General features: G+C 44.3%; 1 protein-coding gene across 13 annotated transcripts in view; it reads right to left on the reverse strand.

The window, feature by feature from the left end:
* Positions 1-19,848, reverse strand: part of LOC143301364 (uncharacterized) — a 33,085-nt gene extending 13,237 nt beyond the window's left edge. The window contains exons 1-10 of one of the 13 annotated variants that reach the window (XM_076615590.1): positions 19,714-19,848; positions 13,372-13,429; positions 12,826-12,843; positions 12,017-12,052; positions 10,950-10,988; positions 6,220-6,259; positions 5,012-5,128; positions 4,222-4,308; positions 3,134-3,274; positions 197-211 (exon numbers count right to left, since the gene is read on the reverse strand). In XM_076615590.1, coding sequence (XP_076471705.1) covers positions 197-211; positions 3,134-3,274; positions 4,222-4,308; positions 5,012-5,128; positions 6,220-6,259; positions 10,950-10,988; positions 12,017-12,052; positions 12,826-12,843; positions 13,372-13,388 — 510 coding nt within the window. In that variant the 5' untranslated portion in view covers positions 13,389-13,429; positions 19,714-19,848. Of the gene's footprint in view, positions 1-196; positions 212-3,133; positions 3,275-4,221; positions 4,309-5,011; positions 5,129-6,219; positions 6,260-10,949; positions 10,989-12,016; positions 12,053-12,825; positions 12,844-13,371; positions 13,430-19,560 lie in introns of all 13 variants that reach the window. The other 12 variants (XM_076615592.1, XM_076615589.1, XM_076615595.1 and 9 more) reach the window with 12 other exon arrangements.
* Positions 19,849-21,348: the final 1,500 nt, after the last annotated feature.

Consider the following 21,348-nt stretch of genomic DNA (forward strand, 5'->3'; position numbering starts at 1 on the left):
ATAAACTTCATGCACTTTAAAAAAAAAAAATGATTAGGAAAAAAATAAACCAACTGAAAGGGGCTTGAGTAAAGTTCCAATCAAATCATAAAGAAAAGAACATTTTTGTTAAAATCAACAAATCACTGAAAGAAAAAGAAAAGTTTGATCCGAACGGAACCCAAAGAACCAAACTGCACACTGAATTCATCATTACCCTGGGATCCTTCACCTGGGTATGAATCAGTGCACAGGTAAATGAATCAATAGGTAAATAATGGAGGAAAATGAATGAATGAATGAACAAATACATGAACAAATAAACAGATGAATGAATGAATAAAGGAAAAGTAAAGACAAATTCAAAGCCAACACACTGAATGTAACATAACATACTTATCAGCTGTCAAAGCAACGAACCAACACAAGAACAGTACTTAATGCAAAAACTTGATATAGGCTGGGGGGGAAAAAAAAGGTATGTGGTGACTACAGATACAAAATACTACCGCAGTCTGACTTGATAAGTGAGGTCAGCTATAAACTTAAATTGTTGGAAAATACACAATTACCAACTAGTACACTGTCTGACCATCTCACTTGTTAACTGATATCCGAAATAAAAGCAATGACTTGAAACATAGTTGATCAGATCTGCTTGGAAACATGAGCAATAGCTGAGCGCTTAGAGCACTGAAGTTTCAGTTTTAATCCCAAATGCGGCGCTTAGGCGGGAAAGGATGACGGTCATGATTTCCATTCTCCTAGTGCTGGTGCTTTAATTCCACATTTGTAAATACATTCATGCAGATGCTCAGATACATGTTAAAGATCACGTAATCCATGTTGGCATGGAAACATGGGTTATGGAAACATGAATATATACCCAGCATGCACACCCCCTTAAACAGAGTGTGGCTGCCTACAATGTGGGGTAGAAAGAGTCATACACGTAGACGGGCCCAACAGCCAAGTGGTTAAAGTGTTGGACTGTCAATCTGAGGGTCCCGGGTTCGAATCACGGTGACGGCGCCTGGTGGGTGAAGGGTGGAGATTTTTACGATCTCCCAGGTCAACATATGTGCAGACCTGCTAGTGCCTGAACCCACTTCGTGTGTATATGCAAGCAGAAGATCAAATACGCACGTTTAAGATCCCGTAATCCATGTCAGCGTTCGGTGGGTTATGGAAACAACAACATACCCAGCATGCACACCCCCAAAAACGGAGTATGGCTGCCTACATGGCAGGGTAAAAACGATCATACACGTAAAAGCCCACTCGTGTGCATACGAGTGAACATGGGAGTTGCAGCCCACAAACGCAGAAGAAGAAGTCATACACGTACAATGCCAGTGACAGATGCAAGTGAACGCAGGAGTTGCTGCAGACAAATGCAGACGAAGAAGTATAGATTCAGCTACCAAAACTTTTATTGTTGTATCTAGAAAGCAGCCAAACATTGTTGTTTATTTGAAGAGGACAAGAAAAGGTTCGTCATAATCACAAAACGCTGCTTCAACAAGTTGATACCAAAAAAAATTTCTATGATATCAAAGTGCTGTTTGTCTTTTTTTTTTTTTTTTTTTTTTAAATGTTACATGATTTTAACATTTTCACTGGAGTTACAACAAATTCTGTATTAAAAAAAAAAAAAAAAAAAAGAAAAAAAAGTAAACAGGATTTAGCTGTCAATAAAGTCAGATGTCAAATCTTAAAGAAAAAAACCCCCAAAGAAACAACACATTCACAAATAGAATAATGTTATTTCAACTGTAAAAATATAAAAGACTCCAGCTACTGTTTTGAGAACACTCAAACAGAAAGAAAATGCTACCATCAGGTTTTCAAAGGAACCGTTACGCAGATCTGATTCGTTGACACCAACACAGAGAAACTACGAATCAAACGGAGTCATCATACATGTGGTAACAAGACAGCAAAAGCCAGCAAATGTTTCAGTACAATGTTACAATGTTACCAAACGTGTGGAGACAACATCGACAAAACAAAACGAACCATCCAAAGCCACAACTGACATGAAGACAACAGTGCTGCCTGACAACACCACAAGCATGAACGCAGGCAAGCACAAGACAATGGGACGGACGCTGCACTTTAACACTTTGTACCCCAAAAGTACTGGTTTATCCGTTAAACCCTGTTGCTTTCTTTGGAACAAGTACGGATTATTTCTGTACCGTACTGGGCATGTTCACTTTCACTTTCTCAATCAGTTACATTTTCACTAGGTGCTTTTCGCTTGTTGGCTTTAGCCTCTGCATTGTTCACCAGGCGTGAGCCTGTTTTTGATGACATGTGCATTTTGTGTATGAATTATGGTTCTGACAGTGCACTTAGCTGTTGTTGGGTTGGTCCACAGAAACTGCAGTGCAGCTGCACCGATAGGGTACAAAGGGTTAATACCAGTAAGGACAGACCAGAAGCAGGATACACCTTCTACAGCTGAACGACTCAATGTCAAACAAGAATGCGCAAATGCATGAACGCAGTGAGCAAAATCCTAACCAACTATTCCGATACATAAACACACATTCATCTGGCGAAGACATGCACCCACATTCAATGACAACGTAAAAGCACAGATACAAATGCGCAGATGAGCTACTGGAAGTATACAGTTGCAGACACAAACATACACACACACACACACACAGAGAAACATATACACATGTATGTGTGTACATGTACATGCATGCATACACATAGGCACATGAAGAAACACTTTATGACAAACACGTAAACATTTATCCCTCTCTCCTTCCCTGCGAATCCTGATCATCACAAACAGTAGAACACACAAAAGCACAACAGTCCAGAGTCTTGTTAAAATGGGTCCTTTCTGCTGCAGCTGCAACTTCTACTGGTACTAGAATTTCTATGTGTTTCTAATCTATGAAAACACCCACGGTGTACGTTTCATTCAAGGCATCAGGTATAATTCACTTCAGTTTCAACTGACTAGTCTATTTTTCTGCACAAACACACTAGGTTTTTCCCTGTACTACCTTCCTTCACGCGAAAAAAAATCATGCTTCACCTCATACCCAGGCTAAAATATCTACGATAGGTTTCATATAAAGGAAAAATAAAAAAGAAGAAAAAAAAAAGAGAGAGAAGGGAGACTACTTACGCCTTTCTCTCCATCAGCACGCTTGGTGATGACAAAGTTAGGGCCCTTCTTGGAGAGACGCTCCTCTGCCTCTCTCTTCTTGCGCTCACGATCCTCCTTCTTCTTCTGCTCTTCCTCCGCCTTCTTGCGGCGCCTCTCTTCCTGTGGGGGCCATACAGTACTGTATTGTATTGTGTTGTGTTGTGGAATGCTATGGTGTGGCATGGTATAGAATGCTATGGTGTGGCATGGTATAGAATGATGTGGTGTGGCATGGTATAGAATGATGTGGTGTGGCATAGAATGCTATCATGTTGCAAGGTATGGTATAGAATGCTGTGGTATGGCATGGTATAGAATGCTATGATGTGGCATATAGTGCTATGGCATGGTATAGAATGCTATGGTGTGGCATAGAATGCTATGGTGTGGTAGGGTGTGGTATAGAATGCTGTGGTATGGCATGGTATAGAATGCTATGGTGTGGCATAGAGTGCTATGGTGTGGCATAAAATGCTATAATGTGGCAGGGTATTGTATAGTATGCTGTGGTATGGCATGGTATAGAATGCTATGGTGTGGCATATAGTGCTATGGTGCGGCACAGAGTGCTATGGTGTGGCAGGGTATGGTATAGAATGCTATGGTATGGCATGGTACAGAATGCTATGGTGTGACATAGAGTGCTATGGTGTGGCATAGAATGTTATGTGGCAGGGTATGGTATAGAATGCTGTGGTATGGCATGGTATAGAGTGCTATGGTGTGGCATAGAGTGCTACCATATGGCAGGGTGTGGTATAGAATGCTATGGTATGGCATGGTATAGAATGCTATGGTGTGGCATAGAGTGCTACCATGTGGAAGGGTGTGGTATAGAATGCTATGGTGTGGCATGGATGCTGTAATGTGGCATGGTATGGTATGGTACAGCGTGATATGGCATGGTATGGCACAACAAGACATGGCGAGACGTGATGTGGCATGACACTGCATTGCACTGAACTGCACAGTGTGACAACGAAATGAGGATGGAGGCAGGGACCCAGACAGACAGACAGACAGACGAACAAACAAACGAACAGACAGGCTAACGGACACACACTCACTTCCTCCGCCTTTCTGCGCGCCTCCTCCTGAGCTCTCAGCTCCGCCATTTTCCTGTCCTCCTCCTCCCGTTCCTTGGCTCGCTGGATCTGTGGGCACGTGCCGTCAGTGTGTCAGCCAGTCAATCGGTCAACCAAGCCAAGCCACCCTTATCCATCGTTACACCTTTTCCATCCATCCGTCTCTCCGTCAATCCATCTCTCATCTTTCCATCCATCCACCCACCCATCTCTCCATCCATCCACCCACCTCTCCATCAATCTCTCTACCCATTTCTCCACCCATCCACCCAACTCTCCATCCACCCAACTCTCCATCCATTTGTCTCTCCATCCACCCACCTCTCCATCAATCTCTCTACCCATCTCTCCATCCATCCACCCACCTCTCCATCAATCTCTCTATCCATTTCTCCACCCATCCCCCCAACTCTCCATCCATTTGTCTCTCCATCCACCCACCTCTCCATCAATCTCTCTATCCATTTCTCCACCCATCCCCCCAACTCTCAATCCATTTGTCTCTCCATCCACCCACCTCTCCATCAATCTCTCTATCCATTTCTCCACCCATCCACCCAACTCTCCATCCATTTGTCTCTCCATCCACCCACCTCTCCATCAATCTCTCTATCCATTTCTCCACCCACCCACCCAACTCTCCACCCCCCTCTCACCCATCCAGTGTCTGACCATTCATTCAATCATAGTCTGCTTGATAAACAGCAGACACGCAAACTGACAGACAGACTGACAGACAGACAGAGGGGAGGAGACAGGGAGGAGCACACACCCTCTTTTCTCTCAGAGCAGCGATTTCAGAGGCTTCTTTTTCACGTTCCTCTCTGCGTGATTCCTCATATTCGGCCATCTCCTCTTTCTGCTTTTCCGCCTTCTGTCTTTGGCGCTCCTGTCATCATCATGATCATCATCATCCTGATAATCTCATTGCTGTAATCGTCATCATGGTCATCATTGCTGTCATCAAAGTTATCATCATTGTCATCACAGGTATCATTGTCATGAACATTACAGGAAATTTTATCTTCATTGTTGTCATCATCACTGTCATCATGGTTACCTTCATTCTTGCCATCTTTATCATCATTATCAGCATCACTTCCATCATTACATCAAGACCTCTGTGCCATTTCCATCTTGTCATGTGATGGCAATGTTCATTAACATCTACCTATCACTGCTACCACTCTCAGTCTCTCTAGGGATGGGGGAAGAGGGGGGGGCATTGTCTCTTCTCTTCTCTTCAATCATTTTCATCCTGGGGTCCATTAGTTAGTCACCAGAGCGATGAGCCACATGACACGTCACACTGCTGCTGTCTTTTCTACCTCTTTCTTGTCGTGCAGCATTGTGTAGTGATGGCCAAGTGGTCACACGTCCACCTGGGAAGCTAGAGAATCGAGAGTCCATGGGATTCAATCCCACATTTGGCAGTATTTTCTACCCACTTCACTAGAACTTGAGTGGTGGTCTGGATGCTAGACATTCGGATGAGACGATAAACCATGCTCCTGTGTGTAGTATGCAACGCACGTAAAAGCCACAGCAACAAGGAGGTTATCCCTGGCAAATTTCTGTTAAAAAAACCCCACAAAAAATCAATCTGACAGGAAAACAAATCCACTCAGGCAGAAAAAAGAAGGAAGAAAAACTAAGTGGTACTGCACAATAGTAAAGCGCTCTACCTGGGGAGAGCAGCCCCATTTTTTCACACAGAGAAACCTGATATTACAGACAGTAATATAATACAATGAATGGGTGAAAAGAGAAATCATTGCAATCATCATCATGGGTACCATCACAAACCACCACTGAGTAAAAGACGTGTGCTTACTTCTACATACACTTACAGGAACACATGTACACATCCAAGACGCACAATCATATAAACACACACAAACACATTCACACTGGAGTAAACACACACACACACACACACACACACAGAAACACAGACAGACCAACAGACAGGAAACCTACTTCCATGGCGCGCTTGGCTTCATCGGCATCAACTGGAGTCCTGCCAACATCACAAGTATACTTCATGAAAGCACACAAGCACACACACACACACAAGCATGTGCACATACCCCTAAAGAAGTCCTGCCAACATCACAGATATACTCCATCATAGCGAACACACACACACTCACACACACACTCTCTCTCTCACAGACACAAGCATGTGCACATTCACACATGCACATACAACTGGATAAAGAAATTATTAAAAAAAACAACAACAACTGAGGTATGCTTGCATATGTGTACATATGAAAAACAGCTATCAAACTCAAAATTTATCATGGAATCAATATGTACACCCAAGCCACCAACGCAAAGCTATTAAAACAAAAGCATAAATAAATAAAAAAACATGACCCTCCTGTAAAACACACAACTTTAAATGGGAATGCCTGAACTACTTTAACAAACCTCAGTCATGATGGCTGAAGATCTGGCTTTCTTACATTGTACTCAAACACACACAAAATAGGAAACAGTCAAATCTAAATGTGAAAATCACATCCTTTTTTTTTTTTTTTTTTTTGGTGGGGGTGGTTGTGGAAGGGGTATGGAAGAGAGTTGGGAGACATCTTCCGTCGCCAGCGGCAGCCTGTCACCACCCTGCTGCCACTTCTCCAAAATCCCCCATCCCAGCACACCCCCATTCCACAGTTACATCTCAGGTTGTTCTTAGTGAAGTCCCAGCTAGCCACAGGAGTCCCATCAGTGCTTGGTCGGTTGATTGCCAAGAGGCCAGACACCAGAGACAACCCTGCACTGCCTTTTTTTTTTTTTTTAAATCACCCAAGCAGTGTTCTTCAGTGGTGCTCTCCAGGTTATAATATGTACAACTGGCTTTCTCCCTCAGAGAGAATTCAAATGATCGCCGGTTGTCTTTCAAGGGTTTGTATCTTCCTTAAACTTTCTTCCCCCCTCTTTCCCAACCCTACCTTCATTATTCAATTAATTTTTTATCTATTCACTTTATTCCTCTCTATACATCTTTGTAAAATCATTTTGTTATGATGAAACTTTTTTTCTGGTTTGTTACCTGCATTTCTTTTCCTCCTCTATAATGTTGTTCAAGAAATAATAATATAACTATTAAACATATCTGTATATAGCTGTGTATATATCTGTACACACACACACACACACACGAGACACACACACTCAACATACCACAAAAGGAAACACTCACATGTCATTAACTTGGAACATGTACGCAAACCTCAATAAGCAAACATATAATCAAACCCCAAACCCGAAAGTAGCCATGCAGACTACTCAGATCCCACAGAACATTAACAACCCTCAATAAAGAACACCCATTCCTGACTGTGGAACACAACAACAACACACACACACAAAACAAAAACAAACACCACAACGGCTAACACAACAAGTCCACCCAAACCCAAATGAGGCACCACACACTCTAAACTGAGCAAGGCACACACCATACGGGCCTCAACAGGGCAAACACACACACACACACACACACAAACACAGAACTGTGCTTGAGTGGGACTGAAACACTCCAACCAAATCCAACATTGCACAGGTCATGAAGCCTCAACACAGAACACACACTCAAATCACACAGAGCTCAAAACTTGTTTTCTAATCTCAAGAACAGGTTGTTCCAAACATTCTTCAATGCAATGAAGAGTATCTGATCGTATGCCCCATTGTCTGTTCGCCCCCAACTAGTTCGCCCCCTTTGCCAGTTCGCCCCCTTTTCGCCCCTATAGCTGTCTGGTTTATTTCAGTGACTGTTACAGTGCTCCGTTCTCCCAATAAAGACAAACAGAATGTGCTTTATATGTATTTATTCACAGACATATACACAGAGTTATGGTTTTCTGCTATTATAGTTCTTACTAATTTTATGGCTTTTTATTTATCTTTCCCAAAACTGTGGATACAACTTTTACAAGCCTCTTACCACCTTTCAAGTTTGATCAGTCCTTACCAATATGATCTCATAAACCCTCTTTTGCAACTTCACAAATAATTACTTTAGTGTCAGTGTCAAGTATTGATCATCTGATCCATTTCTCCATGCCTCGATCTTGATTCTAGAATTTTGTTGCATTATATGAATATTGGCCAAACAATATTAGTATTTGTACTTCATCGCCTGTTTCTGTTTTCTATGTTCTTAGCCATCCCCTGTTTTGGCTATAAATAATTATTACTACCACTAGCCTTCTGCGAATTCAAAGAAAACAACACACAATCAAACGTTTCTATTTCATGAACTAGTTAGGGGTGAAACGACCGCTTGCAAAGGGAGCAAAACAAGCTGCCGTAAGGGGGTGAACTGGCCAGCTCGAGGGCAAACTGGTTTGGGGCAAACTGACAATGGGGCAAAACAACCGTAAACCCAGGGAAGTGTTGGGAACATGTTGTGGGGGTAAACACGTGGGGGTGGGGATGGGGGTATGGGGGACACAAGTACAAATATTCAAACGCATCAGAGGAGGGGATACAAAACCATTCAAACACAGATTCAGAAAACAACATTTTTGCATCTGGCCTGACACGTGGGAGACTGATTTTCGTTCCTATAGAAGAATGCAACACAGCCTGGCGTGTGTGTGTGTGTGTGTGAGCGAGAGAGAGAGAGTCTTGTCAAAATCAGCTACGCCCACTGTTTCCAAATTTGTCAGTTATAATAGGAAACTCTTCAGATCAACTCAATTGCCCACAAGCACGGGTGGATCATCTTAGATTTCATTGCTCATATAAAATATCATTCATACAGTAAGAGCGTAGAATTTACTCTCATGTAGTGCATGAAAATTTCACCTCTCCCTACCCCGCTTCTCGTTACTAGCTAGTTTTGCTGTGGGGTCTAATGTTTTCGCAAGCAACCATGAGCTCTGGCTGCCATCTTTTTTCTTCTTTCTTCACAAGACTTTTAGGAAAGACTTGGAAGTGAACACACCATGAAGGCTATAAACGTATTTTCTGTACCACGTAAAAAGTAATGCTTGAAAGCCAGCCGACTTCAGAAGCCACCCCAATGATGCTGTTGTTACGCAGAAGATGTGCCCTCTTTCCTCATTCCTGCCCTTCGTAGTTCAGCTTAGATCTATAGCAGACGACGGACGTTTTACTGAACTGCGCTCATTTTGCATCAAGTGTATTGCGGGTCTTCCTTGCAAAGATCACGCAAACGCATCAGTTCATGTGTTTATGTAAACACCAATGGAGTAGCTTCCGAGTCAGAACATAAATTTGAACATCCCTTGCGTTGTTGGAGTTTTAACGACCTGTTGGCGCCTACACCCTTAAGGTCAAGTTTGTTCGGTTGGGGTTTTTCTTTCCCTTGCGTGACCGGGGTCTTGACTGAATATGAACTACTCGACGCCAGCCTCTCAGGAAATCAAAGTCCTTTTCAAATTCCTATAAGCTTATTCGGGGACCTATTTTTACGGCCATTTTCGTGCATATATGACACGTACAACATTACCAACAGTTGATTTTGTAACCCGTTTTCAGTGGTTTGGGAATGAATTTTGTATTTTGAGGGTTATCAAGTGTTATTGATAAAGATTCAGTCGCTAAACTGGCGTGCAGCCATCTTTCCAGGTTCGAAAAATCGTCTGCAACTTGATCATGAATCGTTCGTTCAGTTTGTGTCAACCAGAGTCGCTCTTTCCATTTTTGGTCCCGTAAACAATGCAAAGGAAAACCAAAAACATGGCCCGAAACAATCTGACTGAGTTAGTTCGTGTTCATTATGTCTTGAAAGTCATTTCGCGTCTCTTGAGCCGAAATCAGTTCTTGATCAGCGGGGTCCATTGGGTTCACACTGGTGTCTTTTCTATATGCCTACATTGCAAAACGCACGAAAAATTTCCTTCAAATAGATCTCAGAAATAAGGACGAGATTGCCAGCCCTTCTCTTTAAACTACCATCCCCTCACACCTCTCCTTACACACAAAAAATGGCAAAACCAAGAGCCGATTCAATGTCATGCTTCGATCAAACATCAAACACGCACAAACATGTTCATATGCCGGCATCACCACCACCACAACTGCACATCCATAAATAAAAAGACAAAAAAAATAGCAGATCGAACATTCTGTAGACCTACGTACGTGTCAAACTGAATTGCAACTCTCTGGACACTGCATGTTGATCGATTCACTGGTCAAAGCAATGCAAACCGGGTGTAGGCCTACCTCCCTCATAACAAACCTTGATTTCATTGCGCGCGCGCGCACACACACACACACACACACACACAAACAAAAAAAACAACCTGACGGCGTGACGCGCTCTTATGTTTAGAATGTCTAGACATTCAAGGTGTCGATTCACCATTCACTGCACACACTCACACACAAAAAAAGGAAAAAAATCAAAATCAAAATCAAATAAAAATCACTGTGCTGCAGGTCCAGTTACACTTACAGCCTGGAATCTCTGGGCAGTGTCGAATGTCCATCGCACATCCTAAACACACTGAGCTGTAAACTCTAACCAACAAGTTGTCGATTCAATGCACACCCAAAACACACTGAGCTGTAACTATGGCCTAGATGAGCCTCTGGAGTATTCATTGCACACCCAAAACACACTGTGCAGCAAAACTATGGCCTACAAAACCACTGGACATTGTCGAATCAGTGCAAACCAACACCATGTGCACATGCGACTTTCTGTCTTTAGACAGTCCACTCACTCTGGGACGCTGGGTTCCGGCTCTCGCGGCGGAGGGGCCCTGCGAGGGTCAGTGATGGTGGCCGTTATAAATTATGTAACAACTATGAAACTGTCGCACGTTGAGAATTTCCTTCTGATCTAGAGGAGTGAACGTCGATGCCAGTGAGAGAAAATTGCAAGACTAATGGTGAATGCATGAGCGAGAGCGAGCGAGCGAGAGAGAGAAAGTGGGAGAAAGAGACGGAGAGAGAGAAGAAGAGTATCAGAAACAGGAGTGGGGTGGGGCACACACACACACACACACACGCACACACACACACACACGCGCGGATGCACACACGCAGAATCATACTTCCATTCATAATGGGCTACATCACCACCACTGGCCACACAATTTACATTACCATCATTATCTGTATGTATTCTTCTTCTTGACTAATCAATTTCAATGACGATTATCTATGCTCGTGTTACTTTATTACTTACAATTTTCGCTTCTGCTCAAACCGTGATAAATACACTGCAGCAGGCTAATATGTATTGTGGTACATCTATTCACATACAATAACTAGAAGTGCAACAACAACAAAACACACACAAAATCTTCCAGAAGAGTGTGGTTCAACTTACTACATTCTCATTAACTACACACAGAATGATGCTGAGTTCCATGAAACCTGATTTAGTTGGGGGTTCTTTTTAACTGAAGGAAAACGGAAAAATTAGAACCAGTATTTTATCACATAAGGTACTATGATCTACAAACAGCAATGAGGTAAAGGTAAATCCGCATTATTTTTACACTGCTAAAACTATAAATCTACAATCAATAGACCTAGCTTAGTTTGGTGGAGAAAAAACAACACCACAAACTGAACTAGATCTTTAAAGTCATCAAAACAACTGACCTAAGGTGGGAAGGTAGCAAAAAAAAAACCAACAAAAAAAAACCCCCAAAAAACGTGTCTTTAGTGGGTGAAAATATGAAAAATACCCAGTATGTCCTGTATGCTCTGGAACTAATGACTAAAGAAAACTCTTGACTAGAACTATAGGGCAGCATGCATCACCCGTCAACCAACTCACTCGGCGGCGCCTGAATCCTGTTCTGGCTGCTGCTCCCTGTGATGGTTTCAATGGTGCCCAGTAAAGCATAGCATCAAACGCAAACAAGATTTTTGTTGTTGTTGGTTAAAATATGGGCGCTGATAAGACGTTTTTAAAATTCACAATTAATGTTCCATCATTTCCCTCTCTAGTGTCCAATAAAACAAAGAAAGAAAGAAACATACAAACAATGAGAACATGGCAACAATAACAAAAATAACTGCACTCACTCCGTTTCAAAATAATGTACGTAACAACTGAAATACAAGACAATCACAATTTCCTGCCCCCACAAAATCAAACATGGTCGACACATGTCAACACCAACAGAAAAGAAAAACAAGGCAAAATAGCAACAATTGAAAAAACGACAGCCACAAAACGACCTGAAAAGCATCTTATTTTTTTAGTAGTATATCTCAAAGCAAACCTTAACGTTGTAAAGTGTGATCACTGGAGCATAAAAGATTGCTTTGTGCAAGTGTCGGGAATATCGATTGGTTAGCTCTGTGTGTGTGTGTGTGTGCGTGCGTGTGTGAGTGTGTGTGTAAGTGCGCGCGCGTGCACGCGCGTATGTGTTCGCGTGTCTGTGTGAGTGTGTGTGTCTGTGCATATGTGTGGGTTCGTGTGTGTGTCTGCGCGTACTATGTGTTAATTCGCGTGTGTATGTGATTACTTATTATGTGTGTGCGTACGTGTGTGTGTGTGTGAGCGTGCGTGTGTGCGTGCGTGCTTGCGTGCGTATGTCACTCTGGAATAGATACGAATGATCGTGATAATATACTCACTCTTCCGCAGGGACATCTCTGAAAAAAAAAGAAAAAAGGCAGATTCAGCGACTGGTACATGTGTCTTCCTCTGTGTGTGTGTGTGTGTGTGTGTGTGTGTGTGTTTGTATGCGTGTGTGTGTGTTTGTATGCGTGTGTGTGTGTGTGTGTGTGTGTGTGTGTGTGTGTGTGTGTGTGTGTGTGTGTGTGAATGTAGGTGTCATTTTCCACATTGCTGTGAAAACTAAACAAACAACTCAGTCACTTGACGAACCTTCAAAGAAACAAGTGGGAAAATAATCGGATGAACAGAGAAATAATGAAAGACAGAATAAAAATACAATCGATAGAAAGAAAGAAAGAAAAGAAAGGTGTAAACGAATGAAAAGAGAAAAAGGAGAGACAGAAAAAGAGAGAGAAATAAATGGATAAAAGATAAACACCAAGAAAGAAATGTAGATAAAAAATCAGAAAAGAAAGAAAGATGGAAATCAAGATGGAAAAAAACAAATTTTCATGTAACCAGTGAACTCAGAACACAGTCCAGGGAGCAGAATCAATACTTACACTTCTTCGTCCGCCATCTTGGAGGGATTAGCTTGTCACCCTGAGCAAACGGCTAAAGCTGCAAACGACACCACACGTATCTTAGAATAGGTCATTTAAAAAAGAGAAAAAAGACATCAATTTAAAAGAAAAAAAACTGCTAGAATATAGACTATAAGTTGTATACATCATCTTAAAATGATGAAAACAAATACACACTTTTGAAAGAAATCACGTTACACAATGAAAGATTTCTGTACTGTTCTTTCCTTTAAGCTATGTGATTAATGATGTACGAAAGTGGCTGGACGCGAAATATATGCCTGACAGTCTTCCAATTCACTAAGCATGACCAGTGACACAAAGACCGAAAACAACAGCAGTACACTTTTGGATTTCGAGCGAACCAACAACAAAGAAATAAACAAACCAAGATCTTATTACCCAAAATACTTCATCTTTTGATGGCTAGAAATCCCCATCCGCCCCCAAAATAATATCTAGATGGTTATTGTTTGAATCGAAGCGGAAGTTGTGCCGACATTTTGATTTGTCACACACACACACACACACACACACACACACCGGCATACACACACCACACGCTACACAAACACACACACACACACACACCATCAAGCTCATTCACCTCTCCTCTCACAGCTTGGCTTGACTCGTGGGCCGACCTTTACTTGTGCATGCAACACACACCTATCTATCCAAGTAACGTAAGGCTACCAGGTAGAAGGGAAAAGGGGGCGGACGGCTGAAGGTGAGAGACGGGGATTGGGGGAGGGGGTGGGAGTGGGGTCTTGACACTCCCATAACCTGTGCGGCTTCCCCCCCCCCCCCCAAGCCCCCTAAATCCACCTCCCCACCCCACCCCCTCACCACTCCCCCCTACCGAACACACACACAGATGCCTTACAGATTTCATTTCCCTGTGGTTCTAGTGCAGCGCATTATTCCAGACCAGGGCTCGTTGCCAAAGCAACAACCAGCCGATCTGTTGGCGTGGAGAAGCGGGGTACCTACATACGTCTGCAAGTGTGTCTGTGGCATGCCCCGGCCCCTTCCAAATGCCTGGTGTGTGTGTGTGTGTGTGTGTGTGTGTGTGTGTGTGTGTGTTTGCGTGTGTGATGTGTCCGTGTGTGTGTTTGTATACAGATACAGTTTAATTCATGGCCGAATAATGTACGTGACCTTAATGTTCGCAGAGCATAATAATGCTGAGGACGTTCGAGTTTGTGGGTTCGAAACTTGAGACTGAGAGGCCGTCATTTTATTTCATATCGACCACCACAAACAGGCCTTGAATGTGCGACGGTCTGGGTGCTAGTCCGTTCCAGAGTGTATTTTTGTTGTTTGTTTTGTTTTTGTTTTTCCTTTCTTTCTTCACCGAGCCGTCACGTACACCCCCCCCCTCCCCCCCCCATCCTCTTTCCCCCCTACACCCGATAGTAACGGTCGGCTACGAACGTCGCGGCACAACAGTCCGTTGCCACAACTAAACGGCAGGTGTTGTAACAGTAACAATGCGATTTGCTGACGCACTAGCAGAGATTAGATGATGAACGTGCTGGCGTGCCGGGCCCCTACCCCTCCCCTCATTCCATCCACAGACCCCCCCCCCCCTTCCCCCGACCTCTCCGCACACCGGGTCCGACTGCAGTAAACTCGTCATGACCGCCTCTGACACCGGAGTGTAACATGGAAAGGGCCGGGGTGAGGGTAGGGGTGGGGCATGGAGAGATGTGCGTGTGTGCGTGTGCGTGCGCGCGCGCGCGCGCGCGTGTGTGTGTGTGTGAGGTATTGTAGGTCGGGTTGGGATAGGTAAGCAAGTAAGTCAAGTCCACGCAAATCAAAACCTTGAGGTTCGAAGAGGGTCGGGGTAGGGTTGGGTGGGATAGCAAGGAAATACGTGGACAATAGTCATCAAGCAAATCAAAAAAGGAAAAGGTTCGGGTGGTATACGGATGGGGGACGAACTTTTTTTTTTTTTTTATTGAGGGAAAAAGGAACAGGCACATCAGGCTTGTTTTGACCCTGCCCATACAGAAAGGAATATGTAACAAACACACAAAACAAAAAGACATAACATTACAAAAGTAACTTTCAAATCATTAAAAAATAAATAAATAAAAAAGGGTGGGGGTAGCAGGTAAAGGGGGAGGTGGAGGGGGGGGGGGGGGTAGCAGGTAAAGGGGGAGGTGGAGGGGGGGGGGGTTAGCATGTAAGTGAGTATATACATATGGTCCCCTATCATTAAAAAAAAATTAATAGGATTGTGACTTGGTTACAACTCACGAGGATTCAAATGACGAGACATAGTTTCAGTTTCAGTAGCTCAAGGAGGCGTCACTGCGTTCGTACAAATCCATATACGCTACACCACATCTGCCAAGCAGATACCTGACCAGCAGCGTAACCCAACGCGCTTTGTCAGGCCTTGAGACGAGACATAACAACGTATATTTTCGGGTCGCGACTGACGGGGGATACACGTGAGGGGAGCTATTGTTGAACAGCATGCTACCAAAGCGGTATGCAATACACAGACAACATCAAAATCCAATAAATACACGTCGCGCGTTCAACAAACTGTGCAAGTTGATCAGTTATCTCCACTGTTCCGAAGTACATAGTATAGTTATTTGTACATTTATGTCAAAGTTCACCCACTTGTATTTCAATCTTCGTAGTACATGTAGGTTTACGTCGTCTGCCGATTCTAATGTCACTAATACGTCATTGAACACGTGCCCAAACTCAAGAAACCTGAAAAGGAGTAAGTACAATATTACTATCCGCCCCCCTTCCCCCCAAGCAGTTTGGAAACACACCCCAGAGAATCCAGCAGAAGTGAAGATGTGTATAGGAGTCTGCTTGTCCATACCACACTGAACAAACGACACGGCCACAGAGACAAAATGCTACCGTCGTGGTTCCCATCTAAAACACTGGTTATTTTTATCCCTACGTCTTCAAAGTTCAAGTCATTAGAAGGATGACTTACACCGGCGTTACACGTAATTTCGCAATGTCTGCACTGTGAAACGCACGAGCAGTTTCGTTCAAACAGGTCCCAGACATAATGATACTAAAACAAACAGAAATTACCCCTCAACGAATTCCAGAAATGGCTGATGAGGTTGCTGCATCAGTGGCATGAACAGTCGAATACATCCCCCCCCCCCCCCCCCCCCCCCCCCCCCCCGCACCGCACACCCTCTCTCCAGATCCTTCAATTCATTCACAAGTAAACGCACGCACAAACACAGAACACACGCGTGCACGCTCATTAACCTCGATCTTCCGTCCATATCCCCCTCTCTCTCCTCTAAAGCCCCCCCCCCCCCCCCTCCTTCCCCCTCGCCTCTCTCTCTCAAATTCCCCTAAACACACACACGCACACACAGCTCTTTGTAATGCTGCAGTGAAGATCATGCTCTTGAACAGCGCATTCATCACCACTTTCTTTTATGAAGACTTTCATGGACGAGAGAGCAAGAACGTTAACCCCCAGCATGGAGTGATAACATAAACACTATAATATATAGGGCCTACATGACCAGGTGATAGTAACTACGTAACTGTAGAGTCCCACACCTTTTTTTCTTTTTCTTTCTTTCTCTCCCCCCCCCCCCCCCCCCCCCGCCCCCCCTCTTTCTTTCCCCCTCAAGCTACATGAACAAACTATGCTCAGGTGTACATCGTAAGAATTTACGGCCAAGCCGGAGACAGACTCCGCAACCCCCCTACCCCCACCGACCTCCTCATTATCACCCGACCCCCTCTTTCTCCATCCCGCACCACCCCCTTCCTGATCCCCTTCCGTAAGTTCGCCTTTCCCTTTCCACTCGGCCTACCAGTGCAACACTTAGCTATTACCTGAGGAACCAGGTGTGTCTGCTGAGCCCCTCACCCACTGTCTCCTCCTCCCTGCATCCAGTTCTCTGACCTCTCCGCCCCACCCTCTCCCCTCTCATCTCCCCCCCCCCCCCCCCCCCCTACAATCCCCTTCTTCACTTTGCAACAATTGTCAATACTGATGCAGTGTGTCTGCAGTTCTACCCTCCACCACCGACTCCTTTTCCCCTCCACACACACACACACACACACACGTGTACTCGCATGCACACACACATACACACACACACGCGCGCGCGCGCTCGCTCATAGACACACGGACACACACAATATCCCTCCCACCCCGTTTTTCTCGGCCGCGAGCTGACTCATATCACCGCTAGCTGTGAAGATAAGTTCCCAGTGTTCCTGCCAGTATACAAGAAAGCTCTCTCTGCTGATACAACCCTCCATGCCTCCCCACCACCCACACTCCCCCCCCCTCACCTCTCCATCACTCACCCGCTCCCGTGTTCCTCCTTAACACGGACGGAAATAGCTGATTCCCCAACCCCCCTCCCCTTCCCCCAAAATAAAACGTGTTCTTCCTGTGCTCCAACAAAGCCGATGATAATACATTAAAATACCATAAAAAAAAAAAAGAAAAGAAATAGTAAGTGTTCTGCATTTCAATTTCGGCTCCTTTCTGATCTACACGTAATATATTTGTTGTTGTTGCCGTTGTTGTTTGTTAGTTTCTTTTATAAAACATTATATTAGTTGACTGATTTCTCCCTCGTTATGTCTCGTCCCTCCCCCTCCCACGTTGTCTGCGTAAATAAAAATAAAAATAAAATGTACATTATCTATATATATATAGATATATGTATAGTGTGTGTGTGTGTGTGTGCGTGCGTGCGTGCATGTGTGTGTATGAGACCATATGCGTGTGTGTGAGAGAGAAGGAGAGACGGACAGAGAGACAGGGCGACAGATTAACAGACAGAGCGACAGACAGACACGGCAGGTGTCGATAAATTAACATAAAAAGCTGTCTCACATCTAAAATGGGTTGAAAGTTTCACCGTTTCCATCCGAAATAAAACATCGACAACACAAGCAGAAAACACGCGTCAGGCTAACTACCTCCAACGCATTGCACAATGAACCAAAACTTCCACGATAAAATTCGGACACATCTAGTCTATATCTTGTTGTACATTCCACAGAGATGGAGAGACAGACAGGCAGACAGACAGACAGACCGACCAACACTGACTCGCGAAGCTAAACAGGCAACCAGAACATTCTGGACTGTGTTGGATGAAACCAGACTGACAAGACATGTTCACCAGACCCTGTGACCTTTTCAGTCTCCTGCGTAACCTCCTCTTCACCTCTGCTCCGTGTATCAGTACACTGCATGAGCGCGTGCACACCTCGATCGCGACACGCCCCTTTCTGTGGGTGTGTGCATGCCGGTGGCTTGTTAACAACTTTCGATTTGGACGTCCCTACTAACACAATACTGAGTACTAAAGTTTTTTCACCAACTTCATTGTGGAACGGACGCAGCCGATTTGACGAAAGCCCAAATGTCAACCTGACCTTGTTATTTTCAACAGAGGGCTGGGTTGAATTTTTTTTATTTGTATATATCGATTGACTCCTCTCTTTTGGAAAGTAAGCTTTTAGGCTACTGACGGATGTTTCGATCAACAGTCTCAGAGTCGCTTAAAAAAAAAAAAAAAAAAAAACTGACAAAAAGGAAGAAGAAAAAGCGTTAACCCAGAAATGAATGGTGGTGGTTTCACCCTACAACATGATTGTTTATCGGAACCGGCAAAGAACCTGTCATTATTGAATAAATAAGTGGTTACATTCGTATGATGAACATGAAAATTCAGTTTTTCAAAGCTTTCAGACGGATTCGCAAAACCAATCGCGGCCACACAGAAAAAAAGATAGTAAAAACTTGGAAACCGCAACTCTTCACCGGCACAGAAGCGATACCTGTCCAGTTTGTTCATAGTCATTATTGACAGTTAGCCTACGTAGGTATTTTTTCCCCTTCGTATTTTCAGTTTATTGAACAAACTTTACTGACCACCCGATGTCACTGACGGCTACTGATTCAGAGCTGCACAAGAAAGCAGCAACTAGCATACAGTACCCCCCTCGCCCCCGCCATCCCCTCCCACTTCCACCCACAAATCTACCGATGATAATATTTCATAGTTCCGAAGTTTTGGTAAAGTTTGTTAAAACAAGATTAAAACAAAATCTCGCTTCGGCAACACACGTTAAGAAACTAAAAAAAAAAAAGGGTGCAAGGTTTTAAGACACAAAACAGTGACTCACTGGTAGGTAGAGACCACACGGCACAAAGTCAGTGAACGCTGAAGAAACACAACAGACGGATGCCCTATTACCTGGTGAAGGGAAGCACGGAGTTGAGAAGCAGGTCAGCTTGGAAGGACGAGAGAGCGAGCAAGTGACGACCGACCCACCTACCTTTCAGTCGAAACAAGATGGCTGCCGATGCAGGACAGGAATGTGTTGGAGGAGGTCCTGGCAGCTGCTGGTTGTTTAGAGCTGTGCCCCACACACTCACCCTCTGCCTCCTCGTCAGCTGAGGGGCCCTCCCACAATGGAACATGGGGTACATCCACACGCAGCAGTTTTCGCTTAAACTTTTCCCTTGTTCCATCTTGGAATTTTCTTTTATCTTCTTTAGTCATTTCTGCTCCTCAAAATAAATTTCTATCTAACTTTTACATCAAATCTTACAGAAAAAGCTCCACAACATGCAAACAAACACTACCCAACCTACCCGTACCGTTTGTTGAATGGACCGGTCCCCTGCACGCGCACGCAGCGGAAAGAGGGGTTTCGGCACGTGCAGCCCTGTTCCTATATTCCTTTTATAGGCAACAGGTAACATGAGCGTGGGCGCACGCGCCGCTGGGCTCTCAGCCCTCGGAGAGAAGCGAGAGGTTTGTACCATTCCCCCTTTTTTTAGATCAGTGCATTCCCCCGCACTGGTGGGCTCAGCACTGACGCCGCCTCGCTCAAAACGTTCTCCGCGCCAGGTGGCAGCAGCGACGTGATGAAATGAAAGAACGTGTACACACAGAGAATGAACGGCGACGGACCTCTCACTGGACTCCAGCAGGTTCCAATTGGCAACAACGTGGATTATGGCATGGTGGCTGCTTGGAGTCACACACTGCATACGTCCAAACACTCCCCTTTGCATACGTCCAAGCACCTGCAGAACATTAGCTGCTGACTGGAGGAAAGCATCGGCTGTGCTGCTCAGAGACCTCCTGCCCACAACACGGATTTCCTTGCCCTCTGTGTTCCAGGGTGTGTCGTCGATCAAGAATCAGCCTGCACAGCGACCGGAGGGCTTGTGGCCAAGGACCTTCTTCTGAATGGTCATCGGATCCGAGAAACCTGACATGACCATCAGAAGTGGTTTGAATGATACCTGTTGTGCTCATTTTGTCAATGATGACAAAACAACAAGAAGAAAAATGATAAGAAAAAAAGGTATCAACAAAACAGGCTACCGGCGTCAAACCGATGTCAAACAACTGAGGACAAATACATTAAACAGAATAATGGCCATGGAGGAAAACAAATTAGTGTAGGTAGATATATTCTGTTGTCATGAAATGGCTTGTCAGAGATCCATCATCAAGAAATAAAATGCTGAAATAACATAAACTGAAAATTTAGAATACGTTGTTTTTGGTTTCTTTTCTCCTCATCACACACACACACACACACACACACACACACACACTAATACGCACGCGCGCGCGCGCGCGCACACACACACACACACACGGCGAGAAGGGAGGGAGGAAGAAAAGTTGACGTTTCACTTCTTCATTCAGCCAAGCATGTGAGAAAAGCAAGGGGAGCATCGCTCACAAATGTCACATTCAAACCACTCTGTGACGGGCGCAATAGCCGAGTGGTTAAAGCGTTGGACTGTCAATCTGAGGGTCCCGGGTTCGAATCACGGTGACGGCGCCTGGTGGGTAAAGGGTGGAGATTTTTACTATCTCCAAGGTCAACATATGTGCAGACCTGCTAGTGCCTGAACCCCCTTCGTGTGTATATGCAAGCAGAAGATCA

The sequence above is a fragment of the Babylonia areolata genome, chromosome 27 (genome assembly GCF_041734735.1).
Source record: "Babylonia areolata isolate BAREFJ2019XMU chromosome 27, ASM4173473v1, whole genome shotgun sequence".
Classification (NCBI taxonomy): domain Eukaryota; kingdom Metazoa; phylum Mollusca; class Gastropoda; order Neogastropoda; family Buccinidae; genus Babylonia; species Babylonia areolata.